At 41.5% G+C, this 23,867-nt stretch overlaps 1 protein-coding gene across 1 annotated transcript in view; it reads left to right on the plus strand.

The window, feature by feature from the left end:
* Window positions 1-481: 481 nt before the first annotated feature.
* LOC139537234 (ephrin-B1-like) overlaps window positions 482-23,867 on the plus strand; it is an 84,313-nt gene continuing 60,927 nt past the window's right edge. Inside the window, exon 1 of the mRNA XM_071338326.1 lies at window positions 482-1,654. Coding sequence (XP_071194427.1) covers window positions 1,536-1,654 — 119 coding nt within the window. The 5' untranslated portion in view covers window positions 482-1,535. The remainder of the gene's footprint in view (window positions 1,655-23,867) is intronic.

The raw sequence follows: 23,867 nt of genomic DNA on the forward strand, positions 1-23,867 counted from the left end.
CACAACGTTTCCACCCATTCCAATAGAGGGCAACATTGTCAAATGAGTATTGCAAGCCATCTTAGACCTACAAGAGTCACATAGAATAGCCTACCATCTGTAATGGGAGACTCGAGGAAACTTTAAAAATGTATATTTTGGATTATATCATAACATCTTATAAGTAGCCCATGTAGTGAGCAAGATCTGATAATACATTTACCGTGCACTGCTACGTTAAACCTTATGTAGGCATACTATATTACCTGTTGATTGTGGAGACAAGTCTAGGCCACCATATTCACCATGTCTAATCAATTCATAGTTATGCAACATAGTCCGTGCATATGTTGAGAAAGATAATTATCTCTTAATTATAATGTATTCACTGTAAAGGACCAGGCTGCACTATGCCTGAATCTCTTCAGTCAAAAGAATGTTCACCAACTGAATAACGAGAGGACTTCGCCAAGCTTCCTTGATTGGTTAGGAGGCCAGGGCTATCTAAGCGTTGCATTACGTACGCAGCAGTGTGTGCGAAAAAGGAGTATCGAATGCTAGTTTGGTGTGCACTGTACGCTGGAACCTTCACTGGTAAAATTCATTGCGAGTTCAAGTTAAATAGGCACAATATTGAACTTTATTTACAAACTGGTTTATATTTTTTAGAGACTCTGAACTGGATTACTCACTCGTATCAATGACGTGATGTTTAAGATACTACTCATGCCCTTTGGAAGAAGCAGTTCAGCGCGGACTTCGAACATGAGTTGGTGTCCACAATATACAGGCAGACTGTAACATTTCAAGTGGATTCTAAATTCAATGCATCGGAGCCTAATGTCCACCTGAAATAAGGATTTTGCGCATTTTATCACGACTGTTTTTGAGTCTGCTGCTACACTGATGGAGTAGGCTACTTTGGAGGTACGCAAAATATTTTCTGTCAGAGCGTTTTTTTTTTATAGTCGCTAAAAAATTAAATGGATTTATCTATAGACAACGGCTTCACCATACAAAGAAGACACAGTTGCACCAACTGGACAAAACAGATGTTTACTGAAGAAGCAAGAACAAAAGGGTCACATTTATTGTAGTCTGCTTGTTAAATGTGCATCAACAACCGAAAAACGCACTCCAGCGCACGGGTTCGTGGGTGAAGACTCCACTTGTTACCGGATTCAACATTATTTTCTGACCAGTAACAAGAAACTTGTTATATCAATGCGTTTAAACGTGCGCATATCCTACCTTACAAATATATTCGACACCGGTAAGGTGATGAGATAAAGAATCCAGAACATTGACTCACCTGCAAGATACTCTTGTTCTGCTTGCATAGCCTACACGAAACGGGAAAATAGGATTTCATATATTATATTCATTGCTGGTTAATATTTTTCTATCGTCAACGTGGTTTTACACATAATCTAGGGTAGGCTACATGCGACACTAGTGAATGGGATCTAGATTTGTGCGAGATTTACACTGTATCCACATTTTCGAATGATTTCATCGTGCCGTTGACTAATTTGCCTGACTGAATAAGCGTGGAAATGGCAGGCTCCGGTTCCAATTGGAAGTACTACCTTTGGATTTTGACAGTCTTGTGCAGGTCGCTGTTGCCCTTTGCCAAATCGTTGGAATCGGTGATTTGGAACTCACAAAACCCCAAGTAAGTGTTAAATTTGCTAATCTAGTCTATAGAAGACTTAAACTGTATTACCATGCATTGAATAAAACACTGAATACTTATGTTATTCTATTAGCATGCGTAAAGCTTGCTAATGGAAATAAATATGCATTGACGCCTGGACATGTTTTCGACTACTGTTTACGCTGAATGACATTCAGGACTCTGTGGTTGTGCTGGATCTGAAGACTCACACCGTGTTGAATGAAACGGCATGCTGTAAAACAATATGAAAGAAGGCATCATAGGATAAAGCCAGACATTGTTTGATAGCATGTATCAGATAGGCCATAGTTTAAACTATACAACAATAAGCATTCAGTTCTGCCTAATGAGTCATTAATAGATTTCTACATGTTGTGGTAAATGTCTTTCATTTAAAGTGTATAGGTTATTTTTGATAGGATTCATTAACTCGTGTTTGCCATTAATCAACTTCCAACCAACATTTATGAGGTGCCAATTTCACCTAGAATCAACCAGGCCCCATCATTTACGGGTAGCCTGCATCTCTACTGCAGAGTGGTCTCTACAATTAAGGGAGAGGCAGCAACTGCTGTTTGTGTGTGTGTTCTCATATGTGTTTTTAGGTGCTCTCCTCTGGCTGGAATGCCACATTTATAAGTGTGTTTTCCAAGTTTAATCAATCTCTTTCTGGCTTTGATGGTAGACACATTGCCTAAGATAACATCCCAACTTAAGTCCCCAGAGAGTAACAGGGACTTTGCTTTTAGAATATGTAGGCCTTTTAATGTTATTTTGTTATTTGATCTAGATTAATATATATCAAATGTCTATATATTTGTATTTCAATCCAAGTTAGTCCTGGAATTATTTATATTACCTAGTCTTCAATAGATTCTATTAAGTTTTTCGCTGTTGCGGTCTCTGTCTGTCTACAGTGTAGAAAATAACACATATATATAAATAAATAACCCTTTGGCAAAATCCCTTCAATTAAACATTTCATTAATATAAGGGGGAAAAGTTGTGGTACCACAATGTAGCAGAGTTATGTATCATGCATATAAATATATATGGGCTGATAAGGTGAATCACACATTTCATAATCAACTCCTCAAAATGTGAAATGTTGAGAACACATCTCTATTATTCTTGAAAGCAGTTACCAAGGGACTCAATATTCAGGATCTTAACACCAGCTGTGGATGTAGACAAGTGAAGTGGCCTAGTCCTGGCCTTGTTCACTCATCAGTACACAGTTTAAAAGAAGTCACGACACTGAACAACGTAAAAGACAAGACTTCAATTGCCGTTTACCATTTGTTAAAATAAAGGCTATGTTGTTTTAAAACAGTTGGTGGCTGTTTTCTCAAGTAAGTTAATGTTTGTTTACTTATCCCACCAAGGGGTGATGCTTTGCTCTTCCTACCTCTACAATGCTGGTAGTTAGGTCATCCAGAGTGCAGACAGGCACTTAAAAGCTGATTACAGATCTATCTGGACATGAGGACATGCTCATGTTCATAAAGGCATAAAAAAAAACATCATTGATTTGTTATAAATTGAATTCACACAAACAAATGCAGGACTGCACCTCCAGAGAAGCTTACCTCAAAACATAAAATACAGATTCTTTCCAATGTATGAACTAAAATAATTAATTTTATACAGAGGCACAATGTTTATTTTGCTGAAATGGTGCAGACTAAGTTTGCTCCAACTGCAGCTGTAGTTTTTGAATTGGAATGCAGCAGCCATTTTGTATCAAGATATTGTATGTCAAAGTTGTCAGTAGTTGGGATTAGTTCCAGTGTGGATATAAACTCAAACTTCAGTTCTCAGATGATGAGCAGAGCCCACACATGTTTGTTGAAGAAGACATTGTCTCAAGTGTTTTATATTGCCTAATAACAAAAAAGGCCAAAGCAAGTCTTTTCAGGGAAGCTGAAAAAAGACATGTTTGAGTTCTTGTTGGCTGTAACGTTGGTATGACTCGAGGTGATGGCCCTGCAAGAGGCTTATACATGTCTAACTCGGAAACAGACATATGGAATAACACTACCCCCATGCTAGCATTGGTAAATCACTCTGTAAAGCATTTTACAGGACTTTCCACAGTAATTTCAGGCAAATTGGCTCGCCCCCCCCCCCCCCCAAAAAAGAAGCACATTCACGCAAATGCCCCTGGTATAAAATATTGGCTGATAGTATGTTTCAAAAGAACTGGTTATTACATTAATTATTATATTGTATGATTTTGTGATTTCCACAATTTTCAAAAAAAATAAACACATTCACCTGGTATATAATATTGGCTGTTAGTATGTTTCGAAAGCACTGGTTAATACATTAATTATTATATTGTATGATTTTATGATTTACACATTTTTCCAATGGGATACTTCACTTCTCTGTCAATGTTCACTCAAATGGTCTTTTACTTTGTCACTCTTTCTGTTTCTTGTTCAGATTAACAGACTAACAGAAATGTTTTTGGGTTGCCACCATTCCCTTCTCCGGCTCTTTATTATTTTGCCTCATTAAAGTTATGCAGACGGTCTACCACATTGAGTCTTATACACTTCAGCCACACTGTCTGCTGAATTCTCACCAGTACCAGACCTCTGGCTTGGCTAGCCCACACCGGTACAGCTATAAACTTACGAAGAACGTTCCTTTCATTTAATCACATGAATCATGAAGTCACACTGAAACATGTAGATAGGCCTACTGAGATGCAGAGACCAAACTTGTACAGCATAAAAAGCAGAGCTGGTGATTGGGCACATGAGGAAAAGCTTGTGGTAGACCAAGGAAATTGACAGAATGCTTAAAAGTGTGAACTCTAGACAGAATGCAAAGATTAATGCACTTAAAAGCTGTTCTTTGGTCACAAGCCAACATTTTAAGATACTGTTAACATTTTGGACAAGTTGTTTCTTGCAGACTTCTAATTTAAACATTCAAATTAGGGCTGTCAAAGTTAACGTGTGACATGTATACCGCCATAATTTCTTTGCCGCATCTCCATTTCTTCAACGCACAGAACCATATTAAGTGCACATTTCCACACTGACCCTTTTAAGTGCAGAACACAACATGGAACACAGCTAGTCAATGCTTGCTTGCTCCTTTACATAGCTGAAGACAATGTGTGCCTCTAACCAAAATCATGTGAAAGTTATGCCCAATATCACCAGAGTTATGCTTTTTCTTTCTGCCGTTGATTCGTGCACATGTCACGGGCCGTTTTAAACTACTTGTGAGCCTCTATTTTCTGGTTTGATAACAAACATTGTTTAGCTAGCTAGCAACCTGATAACTTGACCACTGACTGGGCTATACACAGTTGGATGGTATAGCCCATCCAAATAGATGCTTCAACACACACGCACACACACGCACACACACACACACACACACACACACACACACAGTATAGATGCTTCAACACACACACACAGTATAGATGCTTCAACACACACACACAGCGAGCGCGTGCGTGCGTGTGTGAGAGAGAGGTGTTTGAGGGAGGGAGAGTGTGTAGGCCTATGTGTGTAAAGTTATCTGAAGATTACAGATGGTTACGGTGTTTTCTTAACATTGTTGGACATGTTTAAATGTCTTGTTATTTGTATCCATATAGCCAGTAATTATTTCCTATAGTCACACTCATTTAGAATGCCTGAAGATTTAATAGTACTTAAAGCTGTGTGTGTGTGTGTGTGTGTGTGCAAGTGTTAAACTTCAAGAACATTGATAAGAGAGAGTAGTTCTACTTAAACATTGGGAGCATTAATAGCTGTATGCTTGTGACTTTTGTGTTGTTTATGGTGAAAATGCTATTAAAACATTCTGATGTTTCCGTCCTTTACAATCAAAGTATATTATTCTTGTAACTCAATGCACTACTTTTTAAGTGGAAAAATCTTTATTTTGGGCCAAATTGTAGAAAATTAAAAAATTGTGATTAAGTCGATTTTATTATTTTAATAGTTTCACAGCCCTAGTTCAAATCCATCATAGGTAAAGGTATCACACATTGTATTTCAGGTGTATATTTATAGATATAACTATTACAACCAATAGATTGTTATTTTATTTTGCTGTGATATTGCTGTAGGAGTGCTGTTTCTTCTGCAAGAAGGATAGATAACCGTATATATTATTTGAGCTTTTTCTCTCTTCTGAGACAGCAGCTAAATGGAGTGTTTGCAAGGGGGAAATAGCTGTAATTGGATTTATTGATATTGAACAAACCTGCTTCTCTCTAATTTCTCAGGATGGAATAAAATGAGGTAATTGAAAATCTCAAAAGTGAGCTCACTATTAACTTAATATAGATTTACCTGCATTTACTACAGATCTACCATGATTTTTTTCAAAGCACAATCAAATATATTATGACAAACTTGTGTTTATTTTGTTATGCATGTTATAGCCTTAGAAAATATACTTGATGTCATATTTGTCATTTTATAATATAGTGTGGTATAGCAATTCCCATGTTGGGCTGGGACTGGTATCTCACAAAAACATTGAGAAAGAATATAGTCATTTGTCACCTTTATCTGTTTTTGAGACCCATCACTGCTAAATCTCATACATTCACCCTGCCATCTCTCTCCCTTGTGTGAACAATATGTAATTCTGGCCTTGTAATGTAATTCTGGCCTAGTAATTCCCGAGATTATGAGTTCGGTGTCAGACAGACCCAAGCAGGTGGTGGCCAGTTAGGCCTACTGTATGTCGTCAAGAGACTATATTTGTTGTGTTTAACCATTGGCACATGTGAAATACAGGCAATGGTAAGCTTTCAGACAACTTGCACTTACATGCAAACAGTAATAGTTTTATAATATCTCCATGAGGGCATTTTCTGAAAGGTCTTCTCACAGAGGTTATGATAGGACAACACGAAGCTGGCTGTTAAGAAAAAAATAAGTTTGAAAGCAGTTTCATTCCATTTGATGGTGCACTTCATACCATAATTATACTTTTGCCAATGATTCAGAAATGATCTTTGCCTGTTAAAGCCAGGGAGTATTATTTTTGTTTGCGCAATCTTGAAATAAGACCCTCCAGCTTTAGGTAATTCAACAAATCCCTGATTTAATTCCTCAAGGAAAAACAAGTGGAGACAAAAAAAAGAGAAGGGAGACACCAGTCAGTTAATGTTTTAACCATTCAGCTAATGTGTTATTGAAGTTATCTTTAAGAGGGGTGAAACCTCGGAATTCTCACTCTGTGAAGACCGACACGAGGGACTGTCTGCAGTGACTGGTCTACGGTTATGTCAACAGTTTGACATCACATTGTAAAACGGGAGAGAAAATTGATATTGATCTGTGTTTTAATTGTTCCCACAAAGTCACATGGCCTTCCATACAGACAATTACAGATCTAGCTTGGTCGGAAGATTCAGCAGTGTATGATAAATTGAGCAAATATCGAGTGGCCTGTGTGTTTAATGCACTAGAGCCAAGTGAAGTAGCTCGAGCTTTGCCTGACTGTGCCATCATGATCAATGCTCCTGTGATTAAAAGTGACAGTCTAGAGATTAACTCTGTCACTGTTTAAATAGGCTGTGCCAACCCTGCAGCCTTTAATAAACCCACCCATGCCCCTGCTCCCTAGGTTTCAGCCGTAGTTTACACAAGAAAGAGATTCCTTTGAGAAGTGTCACAGGAGTGGTTTTGTTCTCCTCCTGGCCTCATCCCTTCACGCTGGTTCTGATAACGTTTCACAGAAACCCAGACCCCATCACAAAGAGGAGAGACTTAGAGCCACCTCAGGGCGGCTTAGTTCAAGAATGAAAGGAAAGTAAAAGCAGTCAGTCATTAGCAGTGTTGGGGTTAACGCGTTACAAAGTAACCCGTTACAGAAATAATATAAGTTTTTGTGGTAACAAGTAATATAATGGAGTACTGTTCCAATTTGAGTAATAATATTACAGTTACTGATCACAGATAGTTCATTGTTACTTCGTTACTTTTGTTATCATTCCCTTCCTATTACAGTTATTGATCCAAATAAATATTTTTGAAGATTATTATTCCCTCTCTGTTGGCGCAATATTTAAAAATCCCCCCCCCGATTCTAATTGTTTTCAACCTGAGTTTGATGTCCTCTCACCAAGTTCCTGTTTACACTCACATGTTACTACTAACTGCTTTAGTGAGGGAGATTAAACATGGAAGAAGCGTTGAGTTTCTCAGCGTGGAAGTCCTCCCATTACTTTGATTTGGTAGGAGGATAAAATGACAAGAATATAACTGTAAAATATAAACTGTGCTCTCCACTGCTAGAAACAGAACTTCCAAATCTCTTGAAGCACCTGCAAAAGCAAGACAAAACTTGTAGCGAAAGATCCCTGAGGCCTGACCACTGCTGCTGAAGATGTCTTTAGGCCTACCTCATCCAAACAACCAAGGTTTGATTTCAATAGTTCTGGAGGACAGGCTGTAACCCGGGGGGAGCTGAACAAGCTTGTAACTGGGTATGTTGTAGAGGAAATTCTGCCCTTATCCACGGTAGAATAGTCCTACGTAATGTAGAGATGTAGGATCTTAATTTGATAATTTTTTTGATGCTGAGAATTTTACTGCACACAGGAAATGCAACATTTTAGTGTTTTTTGAGTTTTAAAAAGGCTTATAAAGTTTGTAATTTCCACTTTGAAATTTCAGACTTGATTTGCCCTAACAACAAAATCTATCAACCCCGACAAAAATGTCCATAAATTATAATCCACATAATAATTCTAATTTCCTGTTGCTGCAGAATTATATTACTGCTGTAGCAAACTGGCACAAATTAAGATCCTACCTCTGTAATGTTGTTTACATTGAGCAACCTTTTGGGGTGTAAGGCAAGAGTAATATAAAGAGTATTGTAACTAATTACTTTTCCCATTAAGTGATAAGTAAAGTAATTTGTTACTGTTAAAAGAAGTAATGAGTAATAGATAATATGACCTTGTTGGAGTAACAACCCCCAACCCTCTTACAGGCCTGGGCAATTTCAGTAGTCCTCGGGGTCCTGATTGGTGTCACACTTTTCCCCTATCCCTAGCAAACACACCTGCTTTTATACTAATTGCATTTTTAACTGAAGATCATGATTAGTTGATTATTGGAGTCAGGTGTGTTACCTGGGGCTGGAGCAAAAGTGTGACACCAATCAGGCCCCCGAGGACTGGAGTTGCCCTGCAACATCTGCTACTTACTAGCCAGCTAGCTAGGTTGCAATGGAGCCTGCTTCGCCTGGAAGAGCTAACGAACGTCTCCAGCACTGTAGCAGCTGTGTTTATTACGCTTTTTTCCGGGACAATATTGACAATCCGGAGTTTCAATGCAGCAATTGTTTGCTTGCGGAAGATTACAGGAATGAGGTGGCTATCCTTAGCAAGCAAATTTCAATTCTGTGTGAACATAGGGCGGAAAACGCAAATTGGAACTTTCTCTCTCAACTCCTGTGCCTGGACGCCACTCGGGCTTAATGGATGTATCCCCACCTTGTCATCTGTCCCTATCTGAATGGCCTATGCTACCTGGAACTTGCCTGCCAAGGAAGTCGTCTCCACCTGCTTCTCCTCTTCCATCTTGCAGTGGAGTAGACGGAGAACAGCAAGAGGATTGTTCCAATCAGCGCTGGTCCCATGTCACAAGTCGTGGAAAACGAAGGCAGCGGCATGCTGCTAAGCGGACTGGAATGCCTGCGAGAGGTCCGGAGCAGATTGACATGAGGAATAGCTTCGCCGCCCTGGTGCCTGATCTAACTGCGCCTTCATCGCTGGGACTACCTATGTCTGTGACGGCTGCGCTGACTCCAACTAGGCTGAATCCAGCAGCAAGTTCAGCTCCTTTCCTTCTCTCTGGATCTATCAGGGCACTGCCTGCTGAGGGAGGGCTGGACCTATCGCCCGGGAGCTGCGGGCGTATGCTATCCTGCTTCTTGTGGGCCTATGAAAGGTTCCACGAATTGTGTGAGGCGTAGGAATGAGCAGATTTCTTCATCCCCTTCTGCGTCCGTTGTATTGGGTAGTTCAATGGTGAGAAATGTCCTAGTTCTTGGAGCAAAACTTTGTGCTATCCAGGAGCACGAGTACCGGACATCAGTAAGCTGCTCCCAAACAATTTAAACATGCATCAGGAAATTGACTCTGATTCAAATACATTAAGGGCAGCTCAGAACAGCTGAAGATGGATTTTAAAGAACTGATTGGATCTCTGCTTGACACCAACAAACTCCCCATAATATATGTCCCTGTGCCCTCCCTAAATCATGGCATTGAATGTTTCAGCAGACTTTTAGCCCTCCATAACTGGCAGTTATGTGACTACTGCAGCTCTGTGGGTGTAACATTTATTGACAATTTTGATACCTTCTGCAAACAAAGCTATTTTTATAAAGAGGATGGGATCCACCCAAATCATTTGGGTTCCTGGATCCTTTCTCAGCATTATAAGGCACTGAGTTGTCATAATGCTTCAGCAAATGTACATTATCCCAGGGGTGTTGGAAGACAAAATGTAAGTAACCAAATGTATGTCTCTCTAACTGCCCTGAATGCCTCTGCTGATCCTACAGCTAATGTATGCAGTAATCATGTGCCTATGAACCACCGAGGCGGTGTCCCTAGTAGGAAGTCCACTGTGTGCAGCTCAACCTGCACAAACATAAATAACATGATCCTGTCTGCTTCTGCCACACTTTCCAGTAAAGCAATAAAAATAATCAAGCATCCCAAAAAGTGGTAAAAATAGCCCAGGTTAACATATGTAGCTTAAGAAACAAGGTTCATGAAATCAATAATTTGCTAGTAACAGATGACATTAACTTCTACTTGGTACTCATCCCGGATCTGGGAGCACCCTCATCAAAAAAGCTGACTAGCATAGCCTAGCATAGCGCCACAAGTAAATACTAGCATCTAAATATCATGAAATCACAAGTCCAAGACACCAGATGAAAGATACACATCTTGTGAATCCAGCCATCATTTCTGATTTTTAAAATGTTTTACAGGGAAGACACTATGTATTTCTATTAGCTAACCACCATAGCAAAAGACCCAACTTTCTTTTTCCACCATTTTTTTACTGCATAGGTAGCTATCACAAATTCGACCAAATAAAGATATAAATAGTCACTAACCAAGAAACAGCTTCATCAGATGACAGTCTGATAACATATTTATTGTATAGCATATGTTTTGTTCGAAAAATGTGCATATTTCAGGTATAAATCATAGTTTTACATTGCAGCCACCATCACAAAATCTCACCAAAGCAGCTAGAATAACTACAGAGACCAACGTGAATTACCTGAATACTCATCATAAAACATTTATGAAAAATACACAGTGTACAGCAAATGAAAGACAAACATCTTGTGAATCCAGCCATTATTTCAGATTTTTTAAGTGTTTTACAGCGAAAACACAATATAGCATTATATTAGCTTACTACAATAGCCTACCACACAGCCCCATTCATTCAACATAACGTTAGCGATAGCGAATAAACCAGCAAAAGATATACATTTTTTCACTAACCTTCTCAAACTCCATCAGATGACAGTCCTATAACATCATATTACACAATACATATATGGTTTGTTCGAAAATGTGCATATTTGGCGGCACAAATCGTGGTTATACAATGAGAATAGGAGCCAAACTGCAAACAAAATGTCGGGAGAAATCTTGGGAGAGGCACCTAATCTAATCAATAACTAATCATAAACTTGACTAAAAAATACAGGTTGGACAGCAAATGAAAGATACATTAGTTCTTAATGCAACCGCTGTGTTAGATTTTTAAAATTAACGTTACTACGACATACAGCGTGCGTTAAAGTGAGACCGCACCGAAATTAATGGCGGAATAATAGTTTAACTTTTTCGACAGAAATTACGAATTAACATCATAAATAGTTCTTACTATTTGATGAGCTTCCATCAGAATCTTGTACAAGTTGTCATTTGTCCAGAATAATCGTTGCTCGGTTGTAGAAGGTCGTCTTCAACTGTGGAATTAGCAGCAAACGTTAGCCATGTGGTGCAGACGTGTCCAACTCAGCATAACGCAGAACAAAGAAAATCCCGAAAATCGCAATATACTGATATAAACTGCTATAACTCGGTTTAAAATAACTACATTATGATGTTTTTAACACGTATATCGAATAAAATCAGAGCCGGATATATCTAGCGCCTATAACAACAGCTTTTCAGGACGCAATCCTGAGGTCTGTCTCGCGTCATGACGAACGTAGAAAAGACTGCACACCCGGTTCCAAGAGCTCTTGTTCGGCCTCAGATCTACCTAGACACCCCATTCCAATTCTCACTGCTTACTGACATCTAGGGGAAGGCGTATGCAGTGCATGTAGACCCATAGATTACATGCAAATTAATAAACTGACCCTGGAACAGAGCCCCCGATTTCAGATTTCTCACTTCCTGACAGGAAGTTTGCTGCAAAATGAGTTCTGTTTTACTCACAGATATAATTCAAACGGTTTTAGAAACTAGAGAGTGTTTTCTATCCAATAGTAATAATAATATGCATATTGTACGAGCAAGAATTGAGTACGAGGCAGTTTAATTTGGGAACGAATTTTTACAAAGTCGAAATGGCGCCCCCCTATTGAGAAAAGGTTTTAATATTCTGACAATATCTGAAACTCAGATAATACCTTTGATGATACAGTGGTAGCAATACATCGTTATAAGATCTACATAAAATACAGAAATGCCAAAGGTGGAGGTGTGGCTGTTTATATTCAGAACCACAATCCAGTTAAGCTTAGAGAGGATCTCATGTTAAATACAGTTGAAGTAATATGGCTACAGGTTAATCTGCCTCACCTCAAGCCCACTCTTGTAGGAAGCTGTTATAGACCACCAAGTGCTAAAAGTCAGTATCTGGATAACATGTGAAATGCTTGATAATATATGTGATATCAACAGAAGTATATTTTCTGGGTGATTGAAATATTGACTGGCTTTCATCGAGCTGCCCACTCAAGGAAAAGCTTCAAACTGTAACTAGTGACTGCAACCTGGTTCAGGTTATCAATCAACCTACCAGGGTAGTTTGCAAACAGCACAGGAATGAAATCATAAATATATATTGATCACATCTTTACTAATGCTGCACAAATTTACTTTAAGCCTTTGACACGTCCCAACATGGTGATCCCTGCGGGAAATGCTCAAACCGGTGTGATTATAACGCTTATTTAGAACGTCCAGTTTTGATTGACGCAACAGTCAGAATTTGAGTTGGACACTTTTTTCACAGAAACATTTTGTACAAACACAGTCCTAATAAAGTTCTGTCCTGAATGTGTCCAGTTTATTTTTTAGATGCAATGGTCAGACATTCACAGACGTAGTGACAGCATAACACAATCATCCAAACTGGAAAATGTAGGCTACATTAGTCCTAGCACTAACTGAGGAAAGATTGATGTAACACAAGTGGTCATATTTAGCTTGGCTGACAAACTCTTGGCTGACAGAAGCCACAATATGAATTAGCTTATAGCAATTACTATTTAGAATTCATTACATCATGGGTGAGCTCCCCATTAATCTAAATAATTGATTAAAACACTTTATAGTATCCGAAAGTAATCTGACGATGGGTAGTTTGTGTGCGCCACCATGTTTTGTTTTTTCGTGTCAACCAAAGATAAGAAGAGGAGACGAGTTTGGTCTGTTTGCAGTATGTATGTTGAAGGGAGTGTGTCATCTACGATCATTCACTTCCCTTCATTCACTTCCGTAAGTTTACTCGAAAGATGAGTGAACCATTCCTTCACCTCATCATAACATCTTTGGTCTGACAGACTTTACGTGACACCCAGAATGCATTGTATAATGTCAACAAGCATATGGTACCACACGTAGCTGGCAAATAGCTTAGCATTAGCTCATCATAATCAGGACAACCTTCAAAAAAGTATTTTACACACATCATAAGTGTCTATTAAAATCTATGCAATAATCGGAATGCATTATTTGTCACCAGTACTTGAAAACATGTGAATAAAACTGTAAATACATCATGCTCCATACCTACTGTATGCTACAGTAGAAATGACAACACGATATACATAAAATAAGGCACTGACTTGGATAGGAACGCACAGATGTCCAAGGGTATTATTTGTAAGGAAAACAACAATGTAGGCAATTGGAGCGACAGACAGAAAATGTGCCAGTTCGTGCAAATGTATACTTGATCTGTCGGAAACACTGGGGAAGTGCTTGGGTTCTCCTCGAAGAGAGAAGTTTGTCCAGCTCAGTAAAGCATCAAACCTAAATTGTCCGCAATAGTGAAATGGGCTACTTCTATGTGAATTAATGAGGCGGAACACACCTCAATTCAAACTGTTGTTTTTTAAAGAAAATCATTTGAAATTGACAAGTTGAAACATATAGATAATGAGGCATATATAGATAATAGATAATGAGGCAGCGCGTGTTAACTGTCCTTTTTCTTAACAATCACATTTTGGAACAATGAGTGAATTCTGACATCACGTGCTTAAAACAACTCACGTTGGGGTGACCGTTAGAGATATTTGGAACTCACTCGTGAAAAGATTAAAGTAGTATGCAAATCAATTTGATATAATGATCACAATCTACAGGAGTAGCCATATCTAGGAAAGACAAAGTTCCAAAGGCTGGGCCTAATATAGTATATAAGAGGTTATACAAGAAGTTTTGTAGTGATTCCTATGTTGTTGTAAAAAATATTTGTTGGTCTGTGGTGTGTAATGAGGAGCAACCAGACGCTGCACTTGACACATTTATGAAAGTGCTTATTCCAGTTACTAATAAGCATGCACCCGTTAAGAGAATGACTTGAAAAATTGTTAAATCCCTGTGGATTGATGAGGAATTGAAAAAAATGTATGGTTGAGAGGGATGAGGCAAAAGGAATGGCAAATACGTCTGGCTGCACAACCGATTGGCAAATGTACTGCAAATTGAGAAATCATGTGACTAAACTGAATAAAAAGAATAAGAAACTATACAATGAAACAAAGATGTATGATATAAAGAATTATAGTCAAAAAGCTTTGGCGCACCTTACATGAAATGTTGGCCAAAAAGGCAAATTCAGCTCTATCATTAATTGAATCAGATGGCTCATTCATCACAAAACCAACTGATATTGCCAATTACTTTAATGCTTTTTTCATTGGCAAGATTAGCAAACTTAGGCATGACATGCCAGCAACAAACGCTGACACTACACATCCAAGTATAACTGATACAATTATGAAAGACAAGCATTGTAATTTTGAATTCTGTAAAGTGAGTGTGGAAGAGGTCATTTTTTGTTGTTCAACAATGACAAGCCACCGGGGTCTGACAACTTGGATGTAAAATTACTGAGGATAATAGCGGACGATATTGCCATTCCTATTTTTTATATCTTCAATCTAAGCCTACTAGAAAGTGTGTGCCCTCAGGCCTGGAGGGAAGCAAAAGTAATTCCACTACCCAAGAATAGTAAAAGCCCCCTTAACTGACTCAAATAGCCAACCAATCAGCTCGTTACCAACCATTAGTAAACAGTTGAAAAAAATTGTGTTTGACCAGATACAATGCCATTTTACTGTAAACAAATTGACAAGACTTTCAGCATGCTTATAGGGAAGGACATTCAACAAGCACGGCACTAACACAAATGACTGATGATTGGCTGATAGAAATTCGTGGTAAAAAGATTGTGGAAGCTGTTTTGTTAGACTTCAGTGCGACTTTTGACATTATCGATCCTAGTCTACTGATGGAAAAATGTATGTGTTATGGCTTTACACCCACTACTATATTGTGCATAAAGAGTTACCTGTCAAACAGAACACAGAGGGTGTTTTTTAATGGAAGCCTCTCCATCACATTCCAGGTAGACTCAGGAATTCCCCAGGGCAGCTGTCTAGGCCCCTTACTTTTTTCAATCTTTACTAGTGACATGCCACTGGCCTTGTGTAAAGCCAGTGTGTGCATATATGCCGATGACTCAACACTATACCATATACCAGGCCATAAGACTGCTGAACAACTAATCAAATGGCCACCCAGACTATTTATATTGACCCTGTTTTTACACTGTTGCTACTCGCTGTTTATTATCTATGCATAGTCACTTTACAAATTACCTTGACTAACCTGTACCCCCGCACATTGACTCAGTACTGGTACCACCTGATATATCCTCATTATTGTTATGTAAATGTATTGTTACTTTTTGATAGATAAAAAAAAAAGTACTTTAGTTTATTTAGCAATTAAAAAAAAAAACTATATTTCTTGAACTGTATTGTTGGTTAAGGGCTTGTAAGTAAGCATTTCACGGTAAACCTGTTGTATTCGGGACATGTGACAAATAACATTTTATTTGATTTTATACACATCAGCTACTACAGTGAGTGAAATCACTGCAACACTTAAGAAAGAGCTGCAGTTAGTTTCAGAATAGGAGGCAAGGATTAGGTAGGTCCTACATATTTCAAAAACTAAAAGCATTGTATTTAGGACAAATCATTCACTAAACCTCAACTAAATATTGTAATAAATTATGTGGAAATTGAGCAAATTGAGGTAACTAAACTGCTTGGAGTAATCCTGGATTGTAAACTGTTATGGTCAAAACATGTTGATACAATGGTAGCTAGGATGGGGAGAAGTCTGTCCATAATAAAGCGCTGGTCTGCCTTCTTAACAGCACTCTCAACAAGGCATGACCTACAGGCTCTTGTTTTGTTGCACCTGGACTACTGTTCAGTCATGTGGTCAGATGCCACAAAGAGGGAAAATTGCAATTGGCTCAGAACAGGGGAGCACGGCTGGCCCTGAAATGTACACGGAGAGCTGACATTAATAATATGCATGTAACTCTCATGGCTCAAAGCGGAGGAGAGATTGACTTCATCACTACTTTTTTTGTAAGAAGTGTTGACATGCTGAATGCAGCGAGGTGTCTGTTTGAACTACTGGAACACAGCTGAGACACCCATGCAAACCCCACAAGACATGCCACCAAAGGTCTCTTGACAATCCCCAAGTCAAGAACAGACTATGGGAGGCGCACAGTACTACATAGAGCCATGGCTACATGAAAATATCTATTCCACATCAGTATCTGATTCAACAGTAGAATCAAGAGAAAAAAATCTAGTTTATGGAACAGCAGGGATTCTGAAGACACACACACAGGTACATACACATGATAAGACATGCACTCTACACACACGTATACATGGATTTTGTATTGTATATATGTGATAGTAGAGTAGTGGTCGGAGGGAACACACTTAATGTGTTGTGAAAAGTGTTATGAAATGTAATGTCATGTAATATTTTAAATTGTATATAACTGCTTTAATGTTGCTGGACCCCAGGGATCCTTAATGGGGATCCTTAATAAATACAAACACTGGTTATTAGGCACTCTAATATTCCACTTTTAGAATGCACTGGAGCTACTGGTCTAGACAGTTGTCTGGGGCTTCCTTTTGCAGCCATCGATGGCTTGATTTTGAGCAACTGAGATCCTGAGTAAAGCCTTTGTACGTACATGCCATTGTTAGATATGGTTTTAGACATTTTGAAATGAATACATGAGAAAAAAAATCCATAAACTGTTACTACATCTTATGTCTATGAGAACATTGATGTTTCTTCATTCTCATGTGGGCCACATTCTCATATCTGAGTGCTCTAGTCTAGCTGACCGATCAAGTCGCTCTAAGTGGCCTTTTCCCTTCTTGTTACTTATTTAAATCAATACATGAAAAGGGAATATTCAGGGGAATGTTTTACAGCATGTTTTCTCAGGGCTACACCAGGGAGTGAGTTTTCCAGACAAATGAACTGTTAATGGACAACCCAAATCTCGTGCAGTAAATATGTACTTTCTAGCTGTTACAATAATTTTTTTCATGTGGCGACTTGTATGTGCAGAATCCTTTTAGGAATCTGTCGACAGTCTGGCTGTAAAGTTCCTTAACAGTGACTCATGCATACACAGCCCTCTTAATGAAATACTGAGCTCTCCAATGCAACGAAAGATACCCAAATGCTTAAGGGACAACTAATAATTCATGTTGTCTGTTAATGTCCTATTGTTGCACATGCGTCATTATATTGGACCCCAAAGCAGTTACCATTACATAGGTGCTCATATGTAGACAGTATCTGGAGGCAAATTCAGAATTGTAGTACATTAGTGGTAGCCATATAAAATGAAAGAAAATAGCCAGAAAAGTCATATTTTTCATTACTGACATTTTGTTGCATGAGAAAATGGATGCATGTGTTTTTCTATCTCTTGACACTGCCGTTACATACAGTTGACTCAAAGCCATTGAGTTTATATTTATTGGCAGAGTAGGCTGAGTCATTGTTGAGCACCACAAGAATACCATTGTTTGGCACACTTGATCCATGACCATTCCTAAGTTAACTACAACATTCATGGGACTCTACTAAATAATCAAGGGCTTGGGATATGGGGGTTGGGGGGGTCAGCTCTACATGCCTAGCTCATGCTTACACCAACAATGGCGGAGAGGTTTCTGTACAGAATGAGGATTGTGTAGCACAAGGAGAGAGGAACAGATGTTAGATATCAGAGGCATAGGTCACACAAATGGGTATTCCACCAGACACTCTCTCCTTGAAACTCAGTACACATATCACCCAAACCAACTGTGAGATTTGGATCCAGATATTGCTTTCCATAAATGCATATGGCTCCCCTAACAATGTGCTCTCTGTCTCTGAGGGCTGCAACAATATAATCGTTTTTGCATTCACAGTTTGCAACAGGTGGTCTGTGTTAATAGTGTACAGAGGTTTTCTTTAAACATGCTTTGAATCGTTTTGTTATAAGGACGGCTAAAGGTATGGTAATGTGTAGACATGCTATGTCTCTTCTTGTGTTATCTTAGGATCAACGTTGTTATATCCTCAATATTTCGGAGAACACACACACACACACACACACACACACACACACACACACACACACACACACACACACACACACACACACACACACACAGACAAAGACTCTGATTGGATCTTACTCCATTAGTTACACCTATGTGTTGAGCAGGATCCCAAACAGTGGTTTGATCTCCTTTATGGAGAAGACAACAGTAGGGAAACCCTTGTGTCTCGCTGCATTCCAGATCTAGTCCCTGGCTCTGGAACGGATGGGTGTGACAGCCAGTTCAAAGCCCATTAGAACCGGCGTTTCAAAGCAGATTTAACTAAACGGCTGATGCCATGGGCCTGCTGGGCCTAGTCCTCTGTAAGTGTGTCGCTGCGCCAGATGTACTTTTAGCTAGAATACATTTTATTATTAATTATGAAACGGACCCTTTAATTTCCACTGTGTGTAATGAGAGAAATTACACAGCAGAAATTGCGTAACACAGACATAGTGATTATAACCATAGGCCCTGACAGTGGCAAATAGCCATATCTTTCACATTTCATAAACCTGAGTATACACATCAGATGGGAGCCATCTTGAGCTACGCTGAGGTTTTCCTCTCTCCTTTGTCTGTCCGTCCAGCTCTACAAAGGCTAGTGATCCAATGTGTCTGTAAGCCAGGGCTTTCTCCATGCCACCTTTAACCCATTCTACTGGGGCTCCTCAAAGCCCTCTCGAGGCGTTGCTATGTGAATGACCAGCATGAAAGGATTCCCTAGTCCACTGCACAGTTGGGGGGGGGTGGATTAAAAGTCACGCTGTTAACGCCACAGCTCCCTAGGATTGGCGGACCCTCAAACCGCCGAGTGCCCTGGCAGCTGGAGAGGCCAGCTCAATAGCCCCATGCCGGGAAGCATTCTCTCCCGCTCTTTATAGGAGGCTGCTAAGGAATCTGCGCATACACAGAGAAAAAACAATCCCCTTTTCTCCCATTTTTGACAAATTTTAGGTAAACTATAGACGGCCCATAGCAGATGATTTGTAGTGCATATAACTTTTGACCATGTGGATGTACAGTACCAGCCAAAAGTTTGGAAACACCTACTCATTCAAGGGTTTTTCTTTATGTTTATTATTTTCTACATTTTAGAATAATAGTGAAGACATCAAAACTATGAAATAAGACATATGGAATCATGTAGTAACTAAAAAAGTGTTAAACAAATCAAAATATATTTTAGATTTTTCTTGATGACAGCTTTGCACACTTGATGACAGCTTGATGACAGCTTTGAATTCTCTCAACCAGCTTCACCTGGAAGGCTTTTCCAACAGTCTATGCAGAGCACCTGTTGGCTGCTTTTCCTTCACTCTGTGGTCCAACTCATCCCAAACCATTTCAATTGGGTTGAGATCTGGTGATTGTGGAGGCCAGGTCATCTGATGCAGCACTCATCACTCTCCTTCTTGGTCAAATAGCCTTTACACAGCCTGGAGGTGTGTTGGGTCATTGTCCTGTTGAAAAACAAATGATAGTCCCACTAAGCGCAAACCAGATGGGATGGCGCATTGCTGCAGAATGCTGTAGTAGCCATGCTGGTTAATTGTGCCTTGACTTCTAAATAAATCAACAACAGTGTCACGTGCAAAGAACCCCCTCAACATCAAACCTCCTCTTCCATGCTTCACGGTGGGAACCACACACAATGTCATCATCCGTTCACCTACTCTGCGTCTAACAAAGACATGGCGGTTGGAACCAAAAATCTAAAATTTTGACTTGGAATTCAGACCAAAGGACAGATTTCCACCAGTGTAATGCCATTGCTTGTGTTTCTTGGCCCAAGCAAGTCGCTTCTTCTTATTTGTGTCCTTTAGTAGTGGTTTCTTTGCAGCAATTCGACCATGAAGGCTTGATTCACGCAGTCTCCTCTGAACAGTTGATGTTGCGATGTGTCTGTTACTTCAACTCTGTGAAGCATTTATTTGGGCTGCAATCTGAGGTGCAATTAACTCTAGTGAACTTATCCTCTGCAGCAGAGGTAACTCTGGGTCTTCTTTTCCTGTGGCGGTCCTCATGAGAGCCAGTTTCATCATAGCGCTTCATGGTTTTTGCGACTGCACTTGAATAAACTTTCAAAGTTCTTAATGTTCCGGATTGACTGACCTTCATGTCTTAAAGTAATGATGGACTGTCATTTCTCTTTGTTTATTTGAGCTGTTCTTGCCATAATTTGGACTTGGTCTTTTACCAAATAAGGCTATCTTCTGTATACCAACCCTACCTTATCACAACTTAACTGATTGGCTCAAACGCATTAAGAAGGAAAGACATTTCACAAATTAACTTTTCACAAGGCACACATTTTAATTGAAATGCATTCCGGGTGACTACCTCATGAAGCTGGTTGAGAGAATGACAAGAGTGTGCAAAGCTGTCATCAAGGCGAAGGGTGGCTACTTTGAAAAATCTAAAATATATTTAGATTTGTTATAACACTTTTTTTTGTTACTACATGATTCCACTATTATTCTAAAATGTAGAAAATAGTAAACATAAAGAAAAACCCTTGAATGAGTAGGTGTTTCCAATCTTTTGACCGGTATTGTCACGTTCCTGACCTATTTTTATGTTATTTTGATTATGTTTAGTTGGTCAGGGCGTGAGTTGGGGTGGGCATTGTATGTTGAGTGTGTTTTGGTTAGTCTATGGGTGTTGTATGTGTATGGGATAGAGTATTGTTAGGTTGTCTAGTTATGTCTATGGCTGCCTAGATTGGGTCTCAATCAGAGACAGCTGTCATTCATTTGTCTCTGATTGGGAGCCATATTTAAGGTAGCCATAGGCAGTAGGCTTTTGTGGGTAGTTGTCTTGTTTAACGTTTGTTGCTTGTCTGTGCACTTGCGTTATTTAGCTTCACGATCATTTGTTGTTTTGTTTGTTTGTATAGTGTTTTCGTTTTGTGTTCATCTTCGTCGTCAAATAAAGAGAAGATGTATTCATATTCCGCTGCATCTTGGTCCGTCTCTCCACACGATCGTGACAGAACTACCCACCACAACAGGATCAAGCAGCGTGAGCGGAACCAACAACAGCGGCAAAGTAAACAGGACTCATGGACATGGGAGGATGTTTTGGACGGTAAAGGTTGCTACACATGGGAGGAGATCCTGGCTGGAAGGGATCGCCTCCCATGGGAACAGCTGGAGGCACTGAGGAGAGCAGAGGCTACCGGAGTGAAGAACCGGAGTTATGAGGGGACGCGTCTTGCACGGAAGCCTGAAAAGCCCGTGAGTAACACCCAAAAATTTCTTGGGGGGGGGCTAAAGGGGAGTGTGGCGAAGCCGGGTTGGATACCTGAGCCAACTCCCCGGGCTTGCCGTGGAGTGAGAGAGCGTCGTACTGGTCAGACACCGTGTTATGCGGTAAAGCGCACGGTGTCCCCAGTACGCGTGCTTAGCCCAGTGCGGGCTATTCCACCTTGCCGCACTGGGAGGGCTAGGTTGGGCATCGAGCCGAGTGCCATGAAGCCGGCCCAACGTATCTGGTCTCCAGTACGTCTCCTCGGGCCGGCGTACATGGCACCAGCCTTACAGGTGGTGTCCCCGGTTCGCCTGCATAGCCCAGTGCGGGCTATTCCACCTCGCCGCACTGGCAGGGCTACGGGGACCATTCAACCTGGTAAGGTTGGGGAGGCTCGGTGCTCAAGAGCACGTGTCCTCCTTCACGGTCCGGTATATCCGGCGCCACCTTCCCACCCCAGCTCAGTACCACCAGTGCCTACACCACGCACCAGGCTTCCAGTGCATCTCCAGAGCCCTGTTCCTCCTCCACGCACTCTCCCTATGGTGCGTGTCTCCAGCCCAGTGCCTCCAGTTCCGGCACCACGCACCAAGCCTCCTGTGCGTCTCCAGAGCCCTGTACGCACTGTTCCTTCTCCCCGCACTCGCCCTGAGGTGCGTGCCCTCAGCCCGGTACCTCCAGTTCCGGTACCACGCACCAGGCCTAGAGTGCGCCACGAGAGTCCAGTGTGCCCTGTTGTTGTTCCCCGCACTAGCCTGAAGGTGCGTGTCCTTAGCCCGGTACCTCCAGTTCCGGTACCACGCACCAGGCCTACAGTGCGTCTCAGCCGGCCAGAGTCTGCCGTCTGCCCAGCGGCGCCTGAACTGCCCGTCTGCCCAGCGGCGCCTGAACTGCCCGTCTGCCCAGCGGCGCCTGAACTGCCCGTCTGCCATACGCCGTCTGAACTGTCCGTCTGCCATGAGCCTGCAAAGCCGCCCGTCTGCCATGAGCCTGCAAAGCCGCCCGTCTGCCATGAGCCTACAGAGCCGTCCGCCAGACAGGAGCCGCTAGAGCCGTCCGCCAGACAGGAGCCGCTAGAGCCTTCCGCCAGACCGGATCAGCCAGAGCCTTCCGCCAGACCGGATCAGCCAGAGCCTTCCGCCAGACCGGATCAGCCAGAGCCTTCCGCCAGACCGGATCAGCCAGAGCCTTCCGCCAGACCGGATCAGCCAGAGCCTTCAGCCAGCCATGACCAGCCAGAGCCGTCAGCCAGCCATGACCAGCCAGAGCCGTCAGCCAGCCATGACCAGCCAGAGCCGTCAGCCAGCCATGACCAGCCAGAGCCGTCAGCCAGCCATGACCAGCCAGAGCCGTCAGCCAGCCATGACCAGCCAGAGCCGTCAGCCAGCCATGACCAGCCAGAGCCAGCCAGCCAGGATCCGCCAGCCAGTCCGGAGCTGCCGTCCCTCAGTCCGGAGCTGCCGTCCCTCAGTCCGGAGCTGCCGTCCCTCAGTCCGGAGCTGCCGTCCCTCAGCCCGGAGCTGCCGTCCCTCAGCCCGGAGCTGCCGTCCCTCAGCCCGGAGCTGCCGTCCCTCAGCCCGGAGCTGCCGTCCCTCAGCCCGGAGCTGCCGTCCCTCAGCCCGGAGCTGCCGTCCCTCAGCCCGGAGCTGCCGTCCCTCAGCCCGGTGTTGCCCCTTATCCCGGTGCTGCCCCTTATCCCGATGCTGCCCCTTCAGTTAGGTGGGTTTAGTTGGAGGGTGGTCATTGGGGGGGGGATACGGAAGCGGGGAGTGACTATGGTGGTGTGGGGACAGCGTCCAGAGCCGGAGCCACCACCGTGGACAGATGCCCACCCAGACCCTCCCCTAGACTTTTGGTGGTGCGTTCGGAGTATGCACCTTGAGGGGGGGGGTTATGTCACGTTCCTGACCTATTTTTATGTTATTTTGATTATGTTTAGTTGGTCAGGGCGTGA

The sequence above is a fragment of the Salvelinus alpinus genome, chromosome 13 (assembly GCF_045679555.1).
Source record: "Salvelinus alpinus chromosome 13, SLU_Salpinus.1, whole genome shotgun sequence".
NCBI lineage: Eukaryota > Metazoa > Chordata > Actinopteri > Salmoniformes > Salmonidae > Salvelinus > Salvelinus alpinus.